Genomic DNA, 23,619 nt, shown 5'->3' on the forward strand with positions numbered 1-23,619 from the left:
GCACAGCTTCCCCTCTTTGAGCCTCAGTCTTCAAATCTGGAAAATGGGGTGGCCTTCTATAGGCAAGTAGAAGACTGAGCAAGCAGAAGAGAGAGTTGGGGGTGGGGGGCACAATGTGACTCTGAGAGGTAAAGACAGGTATCCAGGTGTAATGAGGAGGGAGAGAAAGATAAGACTCAAGGCACATTGTGCACCTGCCAACCTTAATGCCTTGAGCTAGGTTGTGATGCCAAGTCTCCTGCATACCTCCCCCCCTGCTCTCCTCTCCATCAAATCAAACTGCCCGCACATCCTGCCCTCTGTGTGGATACTACCATGGCACGGCCACCTTGTAATTTTCATCATTTATTGAGTCACCTCTCTTCTTCTTTTTTTTTTTTTTTTTTGGTTTTCTTTTTTTTTTTTTTCTTTTTTGAGCTGAGGATCAAACCCAGGGCCTTGCGCTTGCTAGGCAAGCGCTCTACCACTGAGCTAAATTCCCAACCCCTTTTTTTGGTTTTCAAGACAGGGTTTCTCTGTGTAGCTTTGCGCCTTTCCTGGAACTCACTTTGTAGACCAGGCTGGCCTCGAACTCACAGAGATCCGCCTGCCTCTGCCTCTCGAGTGCTGGGATTAAAGGCGTGCACCACCACCGCCCGGCGAGTCACCTCTCTTCTTGTCGTATAAACCAGCAAAATCCAGTAAGGCAGGGCCCCTGGTGCTGGGATTGTTTGTTTATTTTTTTATTTACTACCTATGGATTGGGGGTGACAGTAGCGCCTTCTCCTGCCGGGGGAGCAAACCTGGTAATGGTGCAGAGAGTTTTCCCAGCTCCTGCCACTAAGGAAGCTCTTCCAAAGCATTGAGTGTGATTCCTCCTAATTTACTCTTCTCAGAGATGGGGTCTTACGTAGCCCAGTCTGGCCTCACTGTGTATCAGAAGATCATCTTGTCCTGACCTTCCAGCTTCTACCTCCCAAATGCTGAGAGTATAAGTGTGCATCACACCAGGTTTTATACAGTCCCAGGGAGCAAGCCCCGGTCTTGGTGTGTGCTAGGCAATCACTCTACCAACTGAGCTACATCCCCAACCTGACCATTATTTTATTTTACATTTATTTATTTATTTTTGGTTTTTTGAGATAGGGTTTCTCTGTGTAGTTTTGGTGCCTGTCCTGGATCTCGCTCTGTAGACCAGACTGGCCTCAAACTCACATTGTTTTTAGATTTATTTAATTTTTTGTGTACAAGTGTTTTGCCTGTGGTATGCGTACCACATACGTGCCTGGTGCCTGAGGAGGTCAGAAGAAGGCATCAGATCCTCTAGAACCGATGGTTGTTAAAGATGGTTGTGAACCACCATCTAGGTACTGGGAATCAAACCGGGTCCTCTGCAAGAGCAGCCAGTGCTCTTAACCAAGGAGCCCTCTCTCCAGCCCCAGCCCTGGGTACTTTAAATGCACTGTAAAACTGTGCCATTTTACAGATGAGGAAACTGATCTGTATGGACCAGCCTATTATCTATTCATGGTCCTCGGCAAGTGCAGGACTTGGCATGTCAGCAGCCCAAGATAGAGAGAGTGTCCTCTTTCCGAGGGGCTCCAGAGCTATCGATGTTGTTGGCAGCCTGGGCCACCCCAGTGCTGCCTGGCCTGGCTTGTATGTGCTAGAACCACATAGGACCTTCCAGCTCACTAGCCTCAGACAACACCTGGAGCCCCATGGAAAGGAATGCATAGTCACCTGTACCAGGACATGCCACTCGAACACAGTCCTAGTCAGGGCCATATCAATAGCGTATCAAGGCAACCCTTGTCTTGTCAACAGAATAGTATTCTCTTGAGATGAGTTTCTTGTTTTGTTTTGTTTTGTTTCTGGAGCTGAGGACCGAACCCAGGGCCTTGCGCTTGCTAGGCAAGCGCTCCACCACTGAGCTAAATCCCCAACCCCACTAAATCCCCAACCCTTGTTTTGTTTTGTTTCTGAGACAGGTCTCACTTCCCTGACTGTCCTGGAACTCAATATGTACACCAGACTGGCCTTAAACTCATAGAGATCTGCCTACCTCTGCCTCCCAAGTGCTGGGATCAAAGGCACATGCCACCTCACCTTTGAAATCTCACAAAAAGTTTACTAGAAAAAATTAGTAAAGGCAGAGTTTCTTGGGAAAGAATTATAGGGAAAGGCGATTCTGTCCATTTTGGTAGACGTGGCTCTACAAGGCTAAGGGAAGAAGAGAGTCACGTGGTTCCCTCGGCAACTCATACAGAAGGCTAGCCTGTGTCTCTCCTGCCCATTTTTGGACCTCTGTAATGAACAGATGGCCACACCCCATCCCAGACAGGATGAGGCCCTGTGCTCACAGCTAGAGGGGAGGAGAGGTGACCTTTCAGTCTGGACCTGGACAGGTGTGCATAGCTCAAGGAGACGGAGGGACAATAAAGGCTCCAGCACCTGCTCTTTGGAACCCATCCCACAGCAGTCATTATGCACAGGAGCAAATATTAGTTCCCAGGATGCTTCCTCCCTGACAGGCGAGATCAAATACACTGCAGAATGTATCTGTTGGCACATCCTGCCCCAGTTAACTGTTGCTGTCTGAAAATATGTACTAATGCAGAAAGATGGGTCACATTTTTGGCTCCTTTTTTTTTTTTTTAAGACAGGGTTTCATGCATCCCAGACTAGCCTCAAACTCTGTATGTAGGGGTGGGTAACCTTGAACTTCTCACCTCCTGCCTTCTCTTTCCTGAGTACTGGAATTACAGGTCTGTGCCACTGCCACACCCACTTATATTATGCTGGGGATTGGACCTAGGATGCAATAGGCAAGTACTTTCTTCTTCTTCTTCTTCTTCTTCTTTTTTTTTTTTTTTTTTTTTTTTTTGCTTTTTTAAGACAGCCCTGGCTGTCCTGGAACTGTAGATGAGGCTGGCCTTGAGCTCACACAGCTACCTGTCTCCTGAGGGCTGTGATTAAAGGCTACACCACTACACACTGAGCTACACCCCAGCCCTGTTTATTGTTTGTTTACTTGCTTTTGAGACAGGGTCTCATTATGGAGCCCTGGCTAATCTGGAATTCACTATGTAGACCAGGCTGGCCTCAACTCAGAGAGATCAGACTGCTTCTGCCTCCTAAGTGCTGGGATTAAAGGTGTGTGCCACCAAGCCCAGCTAATGTTCTCATTTTTGAGGCAAGGTCTCTCTATGTAACCAGGCTGGCTTCAAATTTGCAATCCTCCTGCCTCACCCTCCCAAATACAAACATTATAGGTATACATAAACACATCCAGCATCACAGAATATTTTTTAATAAACATAGTAGATTATATAATATAGTTACTTTGATCTCAGTCTTGTCAACACATTTCACTGTATATAGAAGAAGAGTAAGTGGAACAACATTACCGTCTCATTTCCGGGAATTAGAGGTTTTCTCTCCTGTGCTTTGGTAATTTCTCCTCACTTCATCTTCGTTTTCAGTTTTTTCTTTTTTCTTTTTTCTTTTTTTTTTTGGTGGGAGGGTTTGAGACAGGGTTTCTCTGTGTAGTTTTGATGCCTGTCCTGGATCTCGCTCTGTAGCCCAGGCTGGCCTCAACTCACAGAGATCCGCCTGCCTCTGCCCCCCGAGTGCTGAGATTAAAGGCGTGCGCCACCGCCACCTGACTATGTTTTTATTTTTTTGAGACAGGGTCTCATGTATCCCCAGCTGGCCTCACACTAGCTATGGAGCAGAAGCAGACCTTGAAGGTCAGCCTCCTGCCTCCACTTATATGCTGCAGCAGTGAGGGGGAGTGAGCCGCCACACCGCACCCGGCTCTACCTTTCTGTTGTTTGTTTGTTTTAACGTAGCTTCTGGGGGTTGAACTCAGGTCCTCTGGCTTGCAAGGCAAACACAACTGAGCATCTCCCTAGTACCCCCACCCCAAGGTGAACACAACTGAGCATCTCCCCTTCCCTCTTTTTTTTTTTTTAATTTCATCGTCTTTTCTAAATTATACATAAGAAATGTATTTTTCTTTAGCAAAATGTAAGCAAAATAATTTTTTTTTGTTTTTGTTTTTTTTTCCAGATAAGGTTTGTCTGTGTAGCTTTAGAGCCTGTCCTGGAACTCGCTCTGTAGATCAGACTTGCCTCGAACTCACAGAGATCTGCCTGCCTCTGCCTCCTGAGTGCTGAGATTAAAGGTGTGCGCCACCGCCACCCAGGTATAAGCAGACTAATTTTTTTTTTAAAGATTTATTTATTTATTATGTATACAGTGTTCTATCTGCACATATCCCTGCAGGCCAGAAGAGGGCACCAGATCTCATTAGAGATGGTTGTGAGCCACCATGTGGTTGCTGGGAATTGAACTCAGGACCTATGGAAGAACAGCCAGTGCTCCTAACCACTGAGCCATCTCTCCAGCCCCAGACTAATTTTTACAAGGAAGAATACAGGTTCTGATACAGGAACCTCAGAGAGCCCAAGGAGTCTGCTCAGGAAGGGTGGGCCACTGGATGCCACAGACTCCTCTGTCCCTGGGATGGCCCACCGCTGGTGGCAGACCTAGAGTATGGTGCGGAGCACACAGGAAGCCTGGGTGTGCCACCACCTCCCCTCTCTCCTTCTGTGTCCAACCTTCTGTTTGCAGCTACCATCTGCTGCCCAGCTGTGTGGCCCTGAGCTAACAACCCAATCCCTTTGGGCCTCTGGACACTAACACCTCCTTCTCAGAGTCGAGTGATCTTGAGGACGCAATGTCCCTGTCCACATGGGCACCATCCCATGGTCCTATCACAACAGCTCCCTTGGGTTGTCTTGTAGCAGAGACCTCAGTAGCCAGCCAGGCCTGGCCTAAGAGCCAGACACCCTGAATGACACACCCCAAAGTCAGCCTCCTTCTTCCACACAAGCACCCTCCCAAGTCCACCCTTCCAAGGTTACTTACACTTTGGTTTCATAGTCTTTCCATGCCTTTTCCAAGTGCTTTTTGGAATCCTGGGTTGGAAAAAAAAAAAAAAAAAACAAGTTGCCCAAAGGGAAACATGAGCCCTGGAATAAACAGTACACTCTGCTACTTTGAGAGGGACCTCACTCTGAGTTATGTTGTCCAGAGCTGTTCTCCAACTGACACCCACTAACATACCCAACCAACTCCCTTCCTGAAGATCAGCCCACCCCAACTTCTCCCTAGAGCTGCTAAAAACCAGTCAGGTGTGGTGGGTTCTAGCCTGGGATGCAGCCGACCTCTGGGCTCTGCTCTGAGTCTTCTCATGGGCCATGGAGGATGAGGGCAGGAAGATGAAGGTCAAAACACCAGCCCTATTTTATCCTACCAATTTCCCCTGTCAGATATGAGGCCACCCTCCTACCAGGAAGAGTATGAATGCACAGACTGGTTGACAAGTCTCCCTAAGGCCACACAGCAAACCAGTAAGACACAGCTGACTCCTGGCCTGGCTAGCCTGGGCCTGATGGCTGAGCCTGAGCTAGCCCAGCTATCCATACCCTCCTAGACAGCCTCAACTTCTGAGGGAAAAAAAAAAAAAGTCACCCGACTGGTTTGGGAGGTTCCCAGGCTGGTGTCACTTTGAAATGAGGACAGTTCCTCCCCCATGCTTTGTGGGACAGACTGTGCAGGGAGGTGACAGTGCCACCCTCCATTGAAGGACCTCTCTGATGGACCCAGAGCCAGCAGATGCAGAGGAGCAGCGGTGGGGCACTGGGGATCCTGGGCCTGCACCCTGAACCTCCCATGTACCAGCACTGGGCAGCATTCGTGCCTCAGCCATCCTTCAGCCTGCTAGTAAAGGTGAGGAGCCAGAGCCGGAGCCAAACCCTACACGTGGCATGGATGCCAGGCCCTCCACTGACCCCAGAGCAGGATGAGGCAGGAGTCCTGCAGTGACAACCCCTGACTGGCTTCTCCTTCCGCCCAGCCCTACATCCACTGTACCCTCAGCAGCCCCCTCTCTCCCACATAGACACTCACATGCCGCCCGTCCCTTAGCTGCCCCTTCATCAGACTGTCCAGCGGGAAAGAGACGATGTTGTTCAGGTTCTGAACCTGCAAAAGCAGAGAGCCCACCCCAAGGGGGTCAGGGGCCAAGGAAGTACGAGAAGGTAAAGGAGAACCACAGGAGTGTACAGAGCAGGGGGAGGAAGAAAGGAAGGGGCAGAGGAGGACGAGGTGTTGAACTCAGTGCCCTCCCCGGACTGCTCCACCCCTGCATGGGACTCTTCCTGTCCTGTTGCAGGACTGAGGACTGCCTTTGCTCCTGAGTGAAGCGGAGGAGGGCAGGGAAAAGTGAGGCTAGACATCAAACACAGCTGAGGGTGGGGGGACGACTGTGACCCCAGCGTTCAGAAGGCCGGGGCAGGAGTGGGACCGTCTCAAAACAAAAGGGGAAAGATGTGTTAGAACTGTACAGAAAGTTCAGGTCAGGGGTCAGAGGTCAAGAGGCATAACTGACTGACTCATCCTGATCAGTTCTGAAGATAGATGCTAGATTCAGGTCGGAGAGATGGCTCTGTGGTTAAGGGCTGCTCTCGGAGAAGACCCAGCCAGGGTTCAGTTCCCAGAAACAAGATGCTGGATTTGCCCTGAGTCTGGCAGGAAGAAGCAGGAGCCTCACCAGGTTCTTGAAGAGCGCGGCCACCTCACGGGTGAACACAGCCAAGTTCAGGAAGCCAGTGGACAGCTCATGGCTGTTCTGGGACAGGTGACTATTCCCCAAGGCCTCCACAGCCTCTCGGTACTGTTCCTCATTCTCCACATGGCCTGCAGACAAGGAAAGGCTCTCAGAGCTGGCTGTAGGCCTAGCTGGGCCCCGGGCCCCAGACCCCAGGCCGGCTCACTCACCGAGGCCAGAGCTGTGGATGGCCCGCACAGCCTTCTTGATCCTCTGCAAGATAGCCTGGTCTCCTTCCAGGACCTAGAGGCAAAGTGTACAAGGGTCAGTGGGGCAAAGTAAGAGGGCCTTGACTTCAAGACTCTACCCTCCAAACACACACACACACACACACACACACACACACACACACACGAGTCTTGCTGTCCTCTGAGCTCCTCTCTGGGCTCCCCCTTCCAAGCATAAGCTGACCACTCTCTTCTGCCCGACCATACAGAAGCCACAAAAAATAACCAAGCCACTCAAAGAAGACTACAGGACTACAGACTTTCTCACACTACTTAGTGCCAGCCAGCCTGCCACATAAACCTAGAGAGTCAAAGATTCAAGGGAGCCACCAGACTTTTGGCTCAACCTAACCAAGGCTACCTTTTTTTTTTTTTTAAAGATATATTTATCTATTGTGTATACAGTGTTCTGCCTGCATGTATGCCTACACGCCAGAAGAGGGCACCAGATCTCATTATAGATGGTTGTGAGCCATCATGAGGTTGCTGGGAATTGAACTCACGGCCTCTGGAAGAGCAGCCAATGCTCTTAACCTCTGAGCCATCTCTCCAGCCCCCACCACTGTTTCTTTTTTGCTTGTTTGTTTGTTTTGGTTTTTTTGAGACAGGGTTTCTCTGGGTAGTTTTGGTGCCTGTCCTGGATCTCACTCTGTAGACCAGGCTGGCCTGGAACTCACAGAGATCCGCCTGGCTCTGCCTCCCGAGTGCTGGGATTAAAGGCATGTGCCACCACCGCCCAGCTCCACCAAGGTTTCTTAAGCTATGGGTCACATAACTAAATGTGAGGATCACAAATGATAGTAAAATGTTTCTAAAGATGTGATGACCAAACATTAATTCAAAATCAAACACATAATGAATCTGAGATATTTCTGGCAGGGTTCACCCACGCTGTATGAGGCAACTTGGTTCTGAACACGCAACATAAGCACCTTACACTGTTTGCCATTTCACCACACGATACAACAAATGCAGCCTGAAACGTCTTGGTGCACATTCGAGACTTGTGTATGTTAGGAACTGCAGGGGTTCTGTTGTATATACAAAGCTTTCTGCCCTTACAGAAACACAATGGTTTGATTATAGGAAACAGAGACTAAATATTCTCCTATTATTCCTCAGCATGGATCAAATTAGTCCTATCTGGGCCCTGGAGAGATGGCTCAGTAGTTAAGAGCACAGAGTGCTCTACAGAGCACTCAAGTTCGACTCTCAGCATCCATATCGGGAGGCTCACAGCCAGCTCTAACTCCAGTTCCAGGGGATCTAACGCCCTCTTCTGGCCTCCACAGGTACTCACACACAACGTGGTCAATGCATACACATCCACATACACATAAATAAAAACAAAATAATATCTTGGGCTGGGCATGGTGGCATATACCTTTAATCCCAGCACTTGGGAGCCAGAAACAGGTGGATCTCTGTGAGTTCGAGGCCAGCCTAGGTTTACAGAGCTAGTTCCAGGACAACCAAGGTTACACAGAGAAACCCTATGTTGAAAAAACAAAAAGAAAAAAAAAGAAAAGAAGAAAAGAAAACTATTAATGGGGAATTTCTGAGAGAAGCCTGGGAGGGAAGGTGTTTGGAGGAAGGCGGAGGGTAATGACAGTGGTGAACCAGGAGCTCAGGTTCTCGCCTCCAGCATCTGTCACACAGCTGACTTCTTGGTCCTGGCCACACACACAGAGGTAGATGGACATCACCACGACCACTTTACAGGTGAAGCAGAAGGAAGATGTCAGATCATGGGGCAGAGTCAGAACTTAACGCAGGATGGGCCAAATCCACACACTCCAAATGCGCACATCCAGCTGACCTACAAGAGTCAAGGGCATGGCTTTGATTCATGGACCACAACCCCCTCTGAACCTCAATCCCAGCTCCACCACCTCCACCAGTGTCCCCACTGTCCCCTTAAAGTAGGGGAGGACCAGAAAGGAGAGATAGGATCTGGCTAAAGGAAGCAAAGTTGGGGCTGGAGAGAGATGGTTCGGCAGTTAAGAGCACTGGCTGCTCTTCCAGAGGACCTGGGTTCAATTCCCAGCACCCACATGGCGGCTCACAACTGTCTGTAAGTCCAGTTCCAGGGGATCCAACACCCTCACACAGACACACATGCAGGAGAAACACCAATGTATATAAATAAAAATTAATTAATTAATTATTTCTGTTTTAAATTTTTTTATTAATTTTTTAATTGAGAAAATTATTTAATTTTTTAAAAAGGAAAGCAAAGTTGGCAGCAGTCCTCAATCCCGAATTCCTAATAGCCCCGGGCCTGTTCCTCAGAAAACAGAATATAATGGTCTGCAGGACCCTGGAGTGGATTCCAGGACAGAGAGGTGGAACTCAGGGAGACACAGACTTCAGCCCAAACAGGACGCTCCCAAGTGAGCAAGAGTTTCCTCCCGAGGGAATGAGCTCTCCGCCACCTGACATATTAGAGGACTTCAGGGCTAAGGAGACTGAGGCTCTGGATCCTAAATCAGAACCGATGGGCAAGGGCTGACAAAACGGCTCATCGGGACAGGTGCCTGTGCGTGGGCCTGATGACCTGAGTTAGATCCTGGGGTTCCTCAAGCTGACAGGAAAGAACTGAGTCCTCAGAGTGGTCCTCTGATCTCTACACTTGTATCTTCATATGTACACTCTCAAGAGTGTGTGTGTGTGTGTGTGTGTGTGCGCACACACACACACACACACACACACACACACTTGCAGATACACTGAAATAAATATATAAATGAAATTTAAATGTAAGAACTGGTGGCCATCTAGATTTCTTTCAACACTGAGAGTCAGTACGTCTATGCAAAAATCTGAATATGCACTGGGCAAAGATGGATGAAAACCAGCGCAAAAGAATTGTGTCTGAATGTGGGAAGCCCAGGAGAGTCCTTCAGGCAGCCTGGCCTATCCAGCCCAAGAAAAGGCCTGAATTTCAACCACTGTCTATGCCCTTTGTGCCCCTCACCCACCCAAAACACACACACACACACACACACACACACACACACACACACACACACACACACTGGCTCTTGGCCTGTGCTTTCTGCCTGTGCAAAAGACTAGAGATGGCGGCACCAGGCCATGCCCGGATGCCCTGCCTTCAGCCTGCATCTCTTCTTGGGTCGGGATGCATCAATAGTACCCATTCTTCATCCCTGTGGCTCTGCAGTGCCAGCCGTGGTTACCATGGCAACCCAGCAAAGGGGCAGTAAGGCCCGGGAGCTGCAGATTAAGTCTCACTAGTAGACACTCACTCCTTTGGACCATCATAAATACAAGGCACAGACACCATTTTTGTGTCTGCAGTGACCTTCACGGCCATCACCAATCAACAGCAGTAGTTTCCCACTGGTTCTGGGTTTGTCACTCTGCTGAGGTGACTCTCCGGGTACCCTCCACCTGGAAACCCCTGCTGTAGCCTACAGCTGTGCTGAAGCAGGAGGTTGGACCACTTACTTCTCTGCTCTGGACCATAAGGATGTCTCTGGACAGACCAAGGCACAGACTATTAGAGCAAACCATTATCTGTAACGCTCCATAGACTGAAAAACTAAAGCCCAGAGGCACTCTTCTCCAGGTCTCACTAAAAATGCAAACAGACTAAGGGAAAGCTCGGAACCAGAACCCAGACAGGCTGGGGAGACGGCTCAGTGGGTAAAGGAATTTGCTACCAAGATGGATGGCTACCGGCACGGTGGATGGGGAGAGCTGATTCTGTCAAGTTGACCTCTGACCCCCACATGTGCACTATGGCATGTGCGAGTGTGCACGCCCGCGTATGTATGCACACATAACATAAATAAATGTAAATTTAAAGATAAGCAGAAAACAAAACATAACCGCCATGAGCAGTTCACGCCTGTAACCACAGCCGGTGGCAGAGGCAGGTGGACCTCTGTGAATCTGAGGACCTCCTGCTCTACGCAGTGAACCCCAGGCCAGCCAGGGCTACAAATAACAGTCACAAAACAAAACAAAACAAAACAAAACAAAAACCAGATGGAGCTTTTTGTTTGTTTGTTTGTTTGTTTGTTTTAAAGACAGAGTTACTCTGTATAGCCCTGGCTTTCCTGGAACTCGCTTTGTAGACCAGGCTGGCCTTGAACTCACAGAGATCTGCCTGCCTCTGCCTCCCAGTGCTGGGATTAAAGGTGTGCCTGGCTGACTATTCATAAGGAAGTACACATGACGTAAGCACCCCAGCATTCTAAGGAGGCCATGGAGACACATGTTGTTTGCTGGTTTCTGTCTGGAAGATGAGTCAATGATACTCAGGGTGAAGAAAGACACCTCAGCTCACACAGCTCCATCTGTGTCCCATTCCCTGCAACCTAGACCCTGGAGGTCTGTCCACAAACTGCGACCAGCACCTCTGGAGTTACACTTATCAATTTAGAAAGTTCTGTTCTGCCAGCAAGATCTAGAAAGGAGAAAAAGAAAGGGTCTCATAAATTCATTTGACCACCTTCTAAAACTGTGTATGGCTCTTCTGCCCAACAAGCCCCAGACTCAAAGCATTCCTGGGTTCGTGGTGCCCCCCAACCTTTCCCAGACCTCTAACCAACAACTGTGGGGAGGTCATGGAAGCCTTGCTGCTGTTCAAAATGAGTTCTGGAGGGGGCGGGGAGGCGAATCCTGACTCCTTTGATCTCAGACTGATGTGCACAGGGAAGATTAAATTACATGTTCTAGATAGGAAACCTGGTCATTAACGCAGGTTATTTGAATGCCCAGACCAAATTACACTAAACACATTTAGTAAATAATGTAGAAACTGCAAACAGTCCCAGACGAAGTGAGTCTCTAGAGAGAGAGAGAGGAAGGAATGGAGAAGGGGGATTTTGTTTGTGTGTTTGCTTGTTTTTTGAGACAGGGTTTCTCTGTGTAGCCCTGGCTGTCCTAGAACGCACTCTGTAGACCAGGCGGGCCTTAAACTCAGAGATCCGCCTGCCTCTGCCTCCCAAGAGCTGGGATTAAAGGCGTGAGCCACCACCGCCTGGACTTGAGAAGAGAGGAATTAATTTTTTTTTTTTTTTGTAGTGCTGGGGATCAAACCCAGGGTTTTGAGCATGTCAAGGAAGTGCTTTACCCTGGAGCTACAACCTCAGTCCTGGAGAGGAAATCTCAAGTCTTTAAAATATGTATCAACAAATGACATTACATGAACTTTATTTGAGCCCTCATATTTTTAAAGATTTATTTCTTATTTATGCACATGGGTGTTTTGATGTCTATCACCACTTGCATGCAGTGTCCGAGGGGGCCAGAAGAGGGCATCTGATCCCCTGGAACTGGAGTCACAGAGGGTTGTGAGCCACGGTGTTGCGACAGGGAATTGAACCTGGGTCCTCTGAAAGAGCAGTTAGTGCTCAACCATCTCTCCAGCCCCTGAGCCAGTTCTTAAAAATGAACTGTAACGCTCACTTCGGCAGCACATAGACTAAAATCGGAACAATACAGAGAAGATCCGCATGGCCCCTGCGCAGGGATGACACGCAAAGTCGTGAAGTGTTCCATATTTAAAAAAAAAGAAAAAGAAAAAGAAAGAGCTGCATCTGGGTATGATGGCACACATCTATAATCTCGGTACTTGGGAAACTGAGGAGGAGGATGAAGTTCCATGTCAAGGAGAGTTCCAGGCCAGTTTGGGTCAAATAGTGAAAGCCTGTCTCAGAGAGCAACTGAGGGCTGCGAAACAGCTCAGTCAGTAAAGCGCTCACCTCACAAGCGTGAGGATCTGAGTTTGAATCCCCAGAACCCATGTAAAAAGCTGATCGTGAGTGCGTGGGGGTGGGGAGGGGTGGAACCACAAAGCACACTCTGTTTAAAAATATCATAATGGAAGCCAGGTGATGAGGTGTATGTCTTTAATCCCAGCATTTGGGAGGCAGAGGCAGGAGAATCTCTGCGAGTTTGATGCCAACCTGGTCTACATGGTGAGTTCTAGGACAGCCAGAGCTACATAGTTAGAGTCTGTCTAAAAAAAAAAAAAATTATAATAGTATCATATAGAGGTTTTTAATTACACACACACACATTATAGTGGTATCTAACACATCATATGCCATTTAAAAATTTTAATAAAAGCTGGGTATGGTAGTGCATGCCTGTAATCTTGGGGTAGTGAGATGGGAGGTAAAGACGGATCCCTAAAATCTGATAGGACAGTTAGCCCAGTCCACACAGTGAAGTTCCAGGCCAATGAGAGACTCTGCCTCAAACAAAAGGAAGACACTCAAGAAACAACACCCAAGGTTATCCTCCAACCTCCACACACGTCATACCATCCACACGTGTGCACACCATCATAAGAGCGTGTTCACTCATACACATCCACACACATAAAAGTAAAAGGTCTTAGGACAACACTGAGTAATTGATGATTTAGGGATTGGGATACTGTTGAAGTTTGGGGACAATGATGGTAACGTAGTTACAGAAACAGCATCCTTGCTGCTTAGAAAGGCATCCCTGACTACTGAAGGATGAAATGATAAGATGGGATCTGTTTCAAAATAAGACGAGTGAGCCCAACATGGTGAAATCTGCACTCCCAGTCCTTAAAAAGGTAGAGGCAGTTGGAGCAGGAATCCAAAGCCATTGTTGAGTATGTAGTGAATTTGAGGCTAGCCTGGGCTACATGAGACCCTGTCTCAAGAAAAACAAATCGAATAAAACAGAAGACAAATCAAAATAAACAAGAATTGGAGCCAGGCACAGTGGCACACGCCTTTGGTTTCAGCCCTCGTGAAGCAGAGGCAGCCTGGTCTCCACAGCAAGCTCCAGGCTGGCCAGGGCTACCTATGAGACCCTGTCTAGAGAGAGACCAGGGGCAGGCAGGTGGTACGGACCAAAGAGGAATAGCAAGGGGTGGGCGGAGTTTGCCAACTTAATGTTTCAAGTTTCCCATAAAAAGTAACAGTTGGGCCAGGCAGTTTAATCCCAGCATTTGGGAGGCAGAGCCAGGTGGATTCCTATGAGTTCGAGGCCAGCCTGGGCTACAGAGTGAGATCCAGGACAGGCACCAAAACTACACGAAGAAATCCTGTCTCGAAAAAACAAAAAACAAAAAACAAAAAAAAAAAGCAAAAGTTGAGGGCTGGAGAGATGGCTCAGTACTGCTCTTCCAAAGGACCCAGGTTCAATTCCCAGCACCCACATGGCAGTTCACAGCTGTCTGTAGCTCCAGTTCTAGGGGATCTGACACCTTCATACAGACATACATGCAGACAAAACACAGATGCACTAAAAATAAATTTTAAAAAAGGAAAAATTGGGGGGCTGTAAGGTGAAAGAATAAGACACTTGTTGAAACCAGTGAGTAAGCTAAGGGTAGGCTCAAAACTTTCTACAAAGCAAATAAAGAAGACAAAAGGGCTCTTGGGGAGAGCAGAACTGAGGGCTGGCTGCCCGAGTAACCTGAAACTCACTCAGCGCCTTCAATGCTGTGCAGTGAGTTGGCCCCTTTCGGCTTTCAGTAAGAGAGAATGGAGACTGGGAGATTCTGGGGCCCAGGCCTGGTGGGAGGGTCCCAGGGGAGACTAGGAGGGACCGAGGCAGCCCTTGGTAGAGGCGGTCAGTCAAGGAGAGAGAGGTAGACTGCTCCTTGCCTGGGCTAACCCTTCTCAGGCAGGGTGACTCTCACCCCAGTCCCTAGTCCCCCTGGGCTGCCAGCTCCCGCCACCCAGTAAGAATGGCAGTCTCGACCACTCCCTTCTCAATGAAGACGGAACTGTGTAAGGCTGCTCCTGTGGCTCGTGTACAAGTGAGCTGTGCTGTCCGTGTTGGACACTAATTTTGCTCCTGATCCAGCAGACCCCAAGAGAAGCTTAGAGCCTAGAGAGCCCCTGCCTGGGTGGCTGGTACAGGAACACAGAGGGTAAGGCTGGGCCTGGAAACGTTGCCAGCCTCATACTTCTGGGGTAACCCTAGCTTAGCTCCATGACCAAGGGTGGACTGAGGGCCCCTGGAAAACTGACGCGGGGGCCCCACAGTCATGATGAGTTCCTGCCATCCTCTAGGTGCGGGGAGGGAGGATGAGGCTCTGTCCCTGTCTCTGTGCTCACAGCTTAGGTAAAGACAGCATACCCGTGATGAGGTGCCGGCTAAGGGCTGAGGATGCTTGGCAAACCCAGGGCCAGAGCACAGAGCAGCCCTGGACCCACCTAGGGGAAGCGATGCATCTTCAGAGCCTAAGATGAGGAGCCACAGACTGAGCAAAGCAAGAGAGGACTCTATGCAGGGTTGGGCACCCCTGCCAGATGCCCCGGAGCAACAGCCTGAGGAAGTGTGAGCAGTCAGGCCCCAGAGTTAAACCTCTGGCTGCACAGTGAAGACCCCGGGAGGGTGAACGGCAGCGAGTGAACGTGTCTGTCCATCGCTGCATGCCGGCCTTTATTGCCAGCACCAGGCCCACTCTGTATTTCCTGTGGAGTCCTTTCATCAAATGCAGGTTTTATAGATGAGGAAACTGGCCAGCTGGAAGTTATGGCATGTGCCCAAAGAAGGCTTGCAACCTAGACGCTTAGCCAGACAGGCAGATTCCAGGGGCCAAGTTTTAACAATCCCCTGGGTTTTACCCTACAAATCATGGAGCACCTAGAGGGTCTGAACATGGTCTTGGGGTAGAAAGTTAGGCTCCAGAGGGCAGCTGCAGCCAATGCCCAGGTAGGAGACAGGGAATGCTGCCTTGTCCCTGGGGCAGGACAGGGTGACAGGAGTACAGCCAGCTCTGGCCTGGAGCAGATTACCCAAGAGGAAGGACGCAGATTCCATACTAGCTGGAGAGCCCGCACCCTGTAAAATGGCCCAGTGGCCCACTTGAGGGCTGTGGCTTTGGGGCAGGGGCTCTGCGGTGCCTCGCTCTATCAATCATACCCTGTAGGTAGTGATTAGTCTCCCCATTTCACAGAGGAAGGAGGGAGGGAGGCCAGGGAGGCTGGGCAAACGGGTTCAAGGTCTCTCACTTCCCCGCCCCAGCAAACCATGAGGCAAACCCACGGGGTAGGAGCCCTGCCCTCTTCTTCTTCTTCCTTCCATCTCCTTTTGGGGGAGGGGATCTTTTTTTTTTTTTTTTGTTGGTTTTTCGAGACAGGGTTTCTCTGTAGTTTTGCACCTTTCCTGGAACTCACTTTGTAGACCAGGCTGGCCTCGAACTCACAGAGATCCTCCTGCCTCTGCCTCCCGAGTGCTGGCATTAAAGGTGTGCGACACCATCGCCCGGCTGGAGGGGATCTTTTATAGCTTAGGGATGACCTTGAACTTCTGACCCCCTTGCCTTTACCTCCAGAGTGAACCCAGGGCTTCGAGCATTTGAGGAAAAGACCTTACTGGGTCTTTTCTCTAGCCCTCTCCTCTCATCTCCCCTCCATCCCCTCCCCTTCTCTCCTTCTCTCCTCTCTCTCTTTTGAGCCCGAGTCGTACTCTATAAACCAGACTGGCTTCACACTCATAGCAATCCTCCTGCCTCAGCCTTTCACATTCTAGGATTATCAGCATGTGTCACCACACCCTCACACCGGATTTCCCAATCATCTTTTCTGAAGAGCACCAACTCCTCTAACAGGGACGTCTTCAGAGGCAACACAGGAACACAGAGGGACCAGGCAGCTCCCAGTGCACATGTTCAAAGCTGCATGACCAAGTGACTTGGACCGGAGGCTGAAGGGGGTGAGGTCCTGCCCCCTCTGTGTGCCCAGAGAAAGCTCCTTCTCCTTCTAAACCTCAGTTCCCTCATCTGCAGTTTAGATCTGACAGATGTGAGTTCTTAGGCCCATTCCAAGGGATGCTTGGAACTCAGAGCTGAGCTCACGATGCCCTGCAAGGCTGCTCCAGCCTGGTCAGCCCCAGGACCACAAGTCCCCCAGTGACTTCACCCAGTGTCCCTGTGTCCTGGGCCTGCATGTCCCACTGAGCAGTCAGAGGTACTTGAGGAGAGCAGAGTTCAACCTTCTGCCTCGCACAGCCCTATGAGATCCAGGTCTGGCCGGTAGGGCGGCTTTGCCCAGTCTCCCCCATGCCTGGGCCTCCCTCTTCAGAGCCCCTCGCCTGGAATGAAGAAGCTGGGCGGTGACAGGGAAGGCTCCTGCTGATTCTGCCATTTATTATTTCAGGACTTTAGCGGCTTTCCTTCCTGCGAGGACGGAGCCCCAGCCTGCCCTGTGCCCCCATACACCCCAGGTGGGGCCTCCGCGGGTGGTTCCTAGCCTGGGCAGCAGGCCAGCCGGGCCAACTCAGTCCCTCCACTGCCCCTTGAGGGGTAGTTGGAGGCGGAGAGGAAGAGGGGCTTCAGGAAAGGAGCCACACCCTCCCACACATGGAGACCTCAATAAACCCCAAGTTTCCTGGCTGGGATTTTCCTCAGGAGATTTCTCGGCAGTGATGAGCTAAGAGAGCAAGAACTTTGCTGGACCGATAGCTGAAGATTCCCGAAGATTCCCAGCCGACCCCTGGCTGCCAGCCCTGGATTCCACCCAGGCAAGGGAGAGAGCCTGGCCTGCTGGACAGAAAAGTAAGAGATCTGGAGCCTGGCGCCCTCTGGCCTCGACTGGTAGCCAGGACAACAGCCACCCCCGGCTCTTCATCAGGAGCCCCTCTGGCACCAGCTACGGAGCGCTTGGCAATCTTGGCCATGCTGAGCTGTATCCAGTCACCTCAGCTGTTCCTTCTGCCTGGAGGACTCTTCTTCCTTCTGGAAACCATCACCTCTCCTGACTCAGCGTGAGGGTCACCCCAACTCCCACCACTGCAAAACTGACCTGCCCCGGCTTTTGCCATTCCGTGCCAGCTACAGGCTTTTCTCCTAGCCCTTCCCGTCCTGTGTGCCGCACACGTGACCTTGGCGGCGAGACTGGAAACAGAGGGAAGGGAGGGCCTCCTACGTGTGTGCTCAGGTGGAGGCCAGGGAAGGGCAGGGGTGCCCTGTTCCGTCACTCTCTGCCTATTCCTTTGAGACAGGGTCTCTCACTGAACCTGGAGCTGGGCTGGCCGCCAGCAAGTCTGTCCCTGTCTCTAATTCCTGCAGTGCTGGGGTGACAGGCACTGGCGTGACCACGCTCAGCTTTTTATACAGCTGCTGGGGTCCGAACTCAGGTCTCGTGCCTGTGCAGCCAATGCTCTTACCCACGGAGCCATCTTTCTAGCCCCCTCATTACTTTCCTATATGCATCACCCACCACCGGGGTGTCCATTAATACCTATGGGATGAAGGAATGATTGAATTAATTAATTAGTCAGTTAATTACTGTTATCAAGGCCCCACAGGAACACAGAAAGGCAGCAGGGATTAAGAACTCCATTTGTCATAGTATGATGTCCAAGTTCGGGGTCCAGTCCTCTTAGCTGTGTGATGTGAGGCAAGTGACTTAACCTCTCTGAACCTCCATTTCCCGTTATCAAGTGAGATAACGATGGTACCTATCTCAGAGCACTGAACCCCTTCAGCATTTAAGTGACTGCCTTGGGGTGCTGTGCATAGGAAGGGTTTCCTAAGAGCTGTCATTGTCCCGTAGCTGCTTTTTCAATGTCCCCAGGCTTCCCAGGAGAACTACCTAGAGTGCCAAACAAAACTAAACAAACAACAACAACTAAACAAACGAATAAACAAACACTGGCGCCTCCCTTGAGGCCTATGACCTCAAGGACCCTGGGAACAGCATGAGGAGCCCGGCCTCACCAGCAGAGGCAGGAAGCTCAGCTCTGGGCCAGCTTCCCAGGTGCAAATTCTGGCTCTGCCACTTTCTACTGGTGGAGTAGCCAGATTTAGAAAAACAAATACACAACACCCAGCTGGATTGACATTTCAGACAACTGATGAACAACTTGGGGGGTGAAGTATGGCCCAGATACTGCAAGGCCATCCTGTATGCTACCCGGCAATCCCGCTTGCTACCTTATCCCTCGATGCCCTGGTAGGTTCCTTCCGTGGGGAATCATCCAAGTGAGTCTGTGGAAAACACTTTCTACGCTGCCTGCTCCGTGTGCTAAGCTAGGCAAAGGGACGGACTTTAGAAATGCAATGCTGGCCAGGCGGTGGTGGCGCACGCCTTTAATCCCAGCACTTGGGAGGCAGAGGCAGGCGGATCTCTGTGAGTTCGAGGCCAGCCTGGTCTACAGAGTGAGTTCCAGGACAGCCAGGACTGTTACACAGCCATACCATGTCTTGAAAAACAAAACAGAGAGAGAGAGAGAGAGAGAGAGAGAGAGAGAGAGAGAGAGAGAGAGAGAGAGAGAAAGAATGTACTGCTCTTCCAGAGGAGCCCTCCTTTGGTTCCCAGCACTCACATCATGGGTCTCACTAATTGCCAATAGCTGCATTCATGTGCATATACTCACACTCAGGTGGACACACACACACACACACACACACAATTTTAAATGCATATTTATTTATTCATTCATTCTTTATTATGTATGGTACTGGAGGTTGAATGAGGACCTCACATGCTAGGCAAACACTCTACCATTAGGCTGTATCTCCATTTTATTTTATTTATCTATTTTTGTTTTTTCAAGACAGGGTTTCTCTTTAGCTTTGGAGCTGCCCTGGATCTCGCTCTGTAGACCAGGCTGGCCTTGAACTCACAGAGATCCGCCTGCCTCTGCCTCCTGAGTGCTGGGATTAAAGGCGTGTGCCACCATGCCCAGCTGCAGCACACTGTCTTAACCCCAAGCCATCTCTCTAGCCCCGAAATACATAATTTTTTTAGTGGAGACGTAGCTCAGTGGTAAGGTACTAGTGCAAAGAGTGTGCAAAGCCCTGAGTCGGATTCTCAGCAGAAAAGAGAGAAAGAGGGAGAGAAAGGAAGAGAACAAAGAAGGGGGAGGAGGGAAAAGTTTAAAATGGTGAATTGTAGGTGATGTAAATTTTGTCATCACTTTAAATAAAACTACCTAATGGCATCACAGGAGACTGCAACCCGCAGCCAGGCCTGAGCCTCTGGGCAGGTCAGTAACAGATGCTTGCTTCAGGAACAGGTAGACGGGCGAGCAAAGGATGATCCTGCCTCCTTTAGAACCAGGCTCCAGAGAGCCGGGTGTGGTGGCGCACACCTTTAATTCCAGCAATCAGGAGGCAGGGACAGGTGGATCTCTGTGAGTTCAAGGCCAGCCTGGCCTACAAAGCAAATTCTGGGACAGCCAGAGCTACATAGAGAAACGCTGTCTTGAAAAAACAGACAGACAAAGGCTCCAGGCCTGGCCGTGCATACCTATAACCCCAGCACCCGAGAGGCCAAAGCAAGGAGGTCACTGCAAGTCCAAGGTCAGCCAGGGCTACAAATGAAGACCCTGTCTCAAAATTCCTAATAAAAAGATGGTAATAAACAAACAGACAGGTTCCACACTTCACTCACTGTCTTCCAAAGCACAGAGCCCTTTCTGACTTGGCCCCAGGACTGCACAGACTATTCACTCACATTCACCCGCAGCACTTGCCTCATCCCTGCTACAGACACATTTGTCTGTTATGTGCTGGGTCTGTGATGAAATCCTCTCAAAGCATTTTGTTAGCATGCTCTCTGACTTAGACATGGGGAACTGGATTCTGAAAGGTTAAACTATTATCTGGGGTCATACAGCCAATAGCAATTCAAAGCCAGGTCCGTCTGACCTCACTTACTGATTGCAAATGGATACGTGGGCCATAGGTTGATCGTGCTTTCAAGGACGGAGTCCTTCCCTACCAGCTGGAGCCCTTGTCTGGTCACCTCTACGACCTCAGAAACTGCCTTTGTCCCCACGGGTGTTCTGTAAATATGGTTTAATGGGTCACTAACCTCTAGTGGGCATTCAAAGCTTTCTGATCTACTATCACATTGACCGCTCGGCCACCTGGAGAATTTCCAGGCGGCTCCTGCTCAGGCCTCGCCCCTGGGAGACTCTGATTCCATAGGGTCAAGGTGGAGCCCAAGGTATCTGAGGTTCTTCAAGCTCATGTAAGGTCTAGAACAAGAAGAGGAACCTTCAGCAGTTGCTACCTGATCAGCCAGCTCAGTCCTCCAAAGTGCCTCTGGTGGCTGGAGAGGCTGAAATGACACTCCTGGGGCCTGCCTGGGAGCCTGAGGAACCTGTATGCTCTCCTAGAAACATCGGGCCTCTTAAGGTACTTAATCTGCCTAAAACCTAAGTGACTGAAGGCTGGGGATGTAGCTCATGTGGTAGAGGGCTTGCCTGGCATGCGTGAAGCCCTGGATTCAATCCCTAACACTGTATAAAGTGGATGGAACATGTTTGCAGTCCCGCAGGAAGATGGGGAGTTCAAAGTCATCCTCAGCTACTCAAGCTCAAGGCCAGCCTGAGCTACAGGAGATGCTGTCTCAGGAGAATAAATAGCAAGGGCTGGGGAGACAGCTCAGTCAGTAAGGCACTTGCTGGACAAGCACGAAGACCCGAATTCAGATCCCTGGCACTCACATAAATAGCCAGGCTCACAGTTCTTCTGTGAGGTAGAGACAGGCAAATCCCTGGAGGTCATTGGCCAGGCAGCAAGCAAGACCCTATCTGAAAATACAAAGGGGCAAGAGCAATTAAGCAAAGACGTCTGAGGTTAGCCTCTGGCCTCCCACACGCACATGTCCAAGTTCACCAGCACACACATTCACAGATCCACAACACCAAATGCCACCGCCACCCACCACCCCACTCACCCCCCTCACACACATCACACGCACGTGCTACAATTCAAAACATAAACAACAAAGCTAGATGATCAAACTGCCTTTGAGGGTGTTTCTTCCTTCCAAAGTTTCAGTTTCTCTTCCCAGATCTACCTTGTCACTCCAATGACCAGAAACAGCTGGCATCAGCCAAGGAAAGTACACACTCAAGGCTGAAGTATGCGGGACAGACTTGGAGACCAGGCTGAGGCCGACCCTCTCACCCCAGACAGAGGCGGGCGCCTAGGAGGGGCAGGGCTGGGCTCCCAGATCCCCAGGTCTCATTCACCTCTCTTCACTCTCTTCCAAGTCGCAGACAATCTCCTACAACCTGTGCACATCTCTCCAGCACACAGGAGAACACGACACCAACCCTGTCCACACACTCCACTGACCTCCGCAGTGCCGAAGCCGTTGGCGGTTTCCCTGTCTGCTTATTTAGCTACAGCGGCACCCCGGCAGCTGGGAGGCCACCCCTCCCTCCTCCAAACATTCTCCTAGCTCTGAGGTCCTGCAGTCTCCAGGTCCCTCTCTACTCCCTTAGAAGCTCCTTTTCAGTCTCCTTCATTGGCTTCTTCTACTCTCTCTCCAGACTTCATCTCCCCAGAGGAACGGCCTGGGCTCCTGCAATTTCCACCGCTAGGATGGATGTAAATGAGATGCACAGATTCAGAGACTTTGGGAGTACCGGGTTATAGACTCCCAGACATGCTACACACTGGTTAGCCCGTGCCAAGGACATCTGACATCATGACACAAGTCTTAGCAGGCCATGTCTCATAAAAGGCGGAGAGACTGAGTTCTTGCTTTTCCAGGCTCCCCTGCACCTAGGCTCAGTTGATAAGAGGCTCTCACTGTGGGTCTGAACCAGAACAATAGAGCACGCAAAGTCCATTCGTAGTGCTGATACGCATCAGTAGTAACAGTGTCCCAGGAACAGTGACACCTCAAGCTGTGGCATTTAGTGCGTGGCGCAGTGTCCTGCCAACCTGGCTCTGTATGTCATTTTTGGCTGGTCTCTGCCTGCTGCTCAGGGCTGGTTCTCTAGCTCTGGGCACTTCTGGGAACTACTGAGTTTCCATTCAAGCGAGTTCCTATTCTGTTAACAGCCTAGGTGGGTGTTGCTAGGGCTCACAGTAAGATGCCTAAGACATACCTACCATATCCCACTGTTTGGGCCTGGTGTGTATGTGTGTGTGTGTGTGTGTGTGTGTGTGTGTGTGTGTGTGTGTGTGTGTGTGTGTATGTGTGTATGTATGTGTGTGTGTGTGTGTGTGTGTGTGTGTGTGTGTGTGTGTGCATGTGGGCCTGTGTATATGGGCCAGAGGTTGACAGTTGACACTGGATGTCTTCTTCAATCACTCTCCACCTTATTTATTTATTTTGTTTTTTGCTGTCCTGCAACTCACTCTGCAACCAGGCTGGCCTTGAACTCAGAGATCAGCCCACCTCTGCCTCTGGGGAATGCTAGGACTAAAGGTGTGTGCCACCACTGTCGAGCTTCCCCACCTTAGTTTTTGAGACAGGGTCTCTCATTGAACCTGGGGCTCACTAATTCAATAGACTGGCTGTCCAGTAAAACCCCAGGGACCCTCCTGCCTCTCCCTCCCCAGCCCTGGGATTACAGACATGCACTGGCAGGCCTGGCTTTTTATGTAGGTACTGGGGAGTCTAAATTCAGGTCCCCATGCTTGTACAGAGAGCACTTTACCTACTACGCCATCTCCCTAGACCCCTCATTTGTTGAAATAGTTCTCCATGTGCCTTGTTTTTGTTGAGGCAGGGTCTGATTCTGTAGTCGAGGCTGGCCTCTTAACTAGCTATGTACAACAGGCTGGCCTCAAAAGTTATAGTCTTACGGTCTCTGCCCCATGAGTACTAAGATTAAGTGAGACCTTGTCTCAAAAAAGCAAAACAAGCCAGGCATGGTGGCACACAACTTTAGTCCCAGTACTCGGGAGGCAAGGGCAATCGGATCTCTGTGAGTTCAAGAACCAGGGTTACATAAATGAGATCCTGTCTCAAAATAATAATAATGAGTAATGATGGTAACAATAATAATAGT

General features: G+C 50.1%; 1 protein-coding gene and 1 non-coding gene across 3 annotated transcripts in view; one reads left to right on the top strand and one right to left on the bottom strand.

Annotated features, from left to right (window-relative positions):
* The window catches only part of Asap3 (ArfGAP with SH3 domain, ankyrin repeat and PH domain 3), a 45,313-nt gene that overhangs the window by 15,220 nt on the left and 6,474 nt on the right, over positions 1 to 23,619 (bottom strand). For both annotated transcript variants that reach the window (XM_052717421.1, XM_052717420.1), the window contains exons 2-5: positions 6,829 to 6,901; positions 6,602 to 6,747; positions 5,959 to 6,033; positions 4,915 to 4,964 (exon numbers count right to left, since the gene is read on the bottom strand). In XM_052717421.1, coding sequence (XP_052573381.1) covers positions 4,915 to 4,964; positions 5,959 to 6,033; positions 6,602 to 6,747; positions 6,829 to 6,901 — 344 coding nt within the window. The remainder of the gene's footprint in view (positions 1 to 4,914; positions 4,965 to 5,958; positions 6,034 to 6,601; positions 6,748 to 6,828; positions 6,902 to 23,619) is intronic.
* Positions 12,319 to 12,423, top strand: LOC128097995 (U6 spliceosomal RNA). The gene has a single exon (XR_008214047.1). It is a non-coding gene; the product is annotated as a U6 spliceosomal RNA (small nuclear RNA).

The sequence above is a fragment of the Peromyscus californicus genome, unplaced genomic scaffold (genome assembly GCF_007827085.1).
Source record: "Peromyscus californicus insignis strain IS unplaced genomic scaffold, ASM782708v3 Scaffold_5__1_contigs__length_169319896, whole genome shotgun sequence".
NCBI lineage: Eukaryota > Metazoa > Chordata > Mammalia > Rodentia > Cricetidae > Peromyscus > Peromyscus californicus.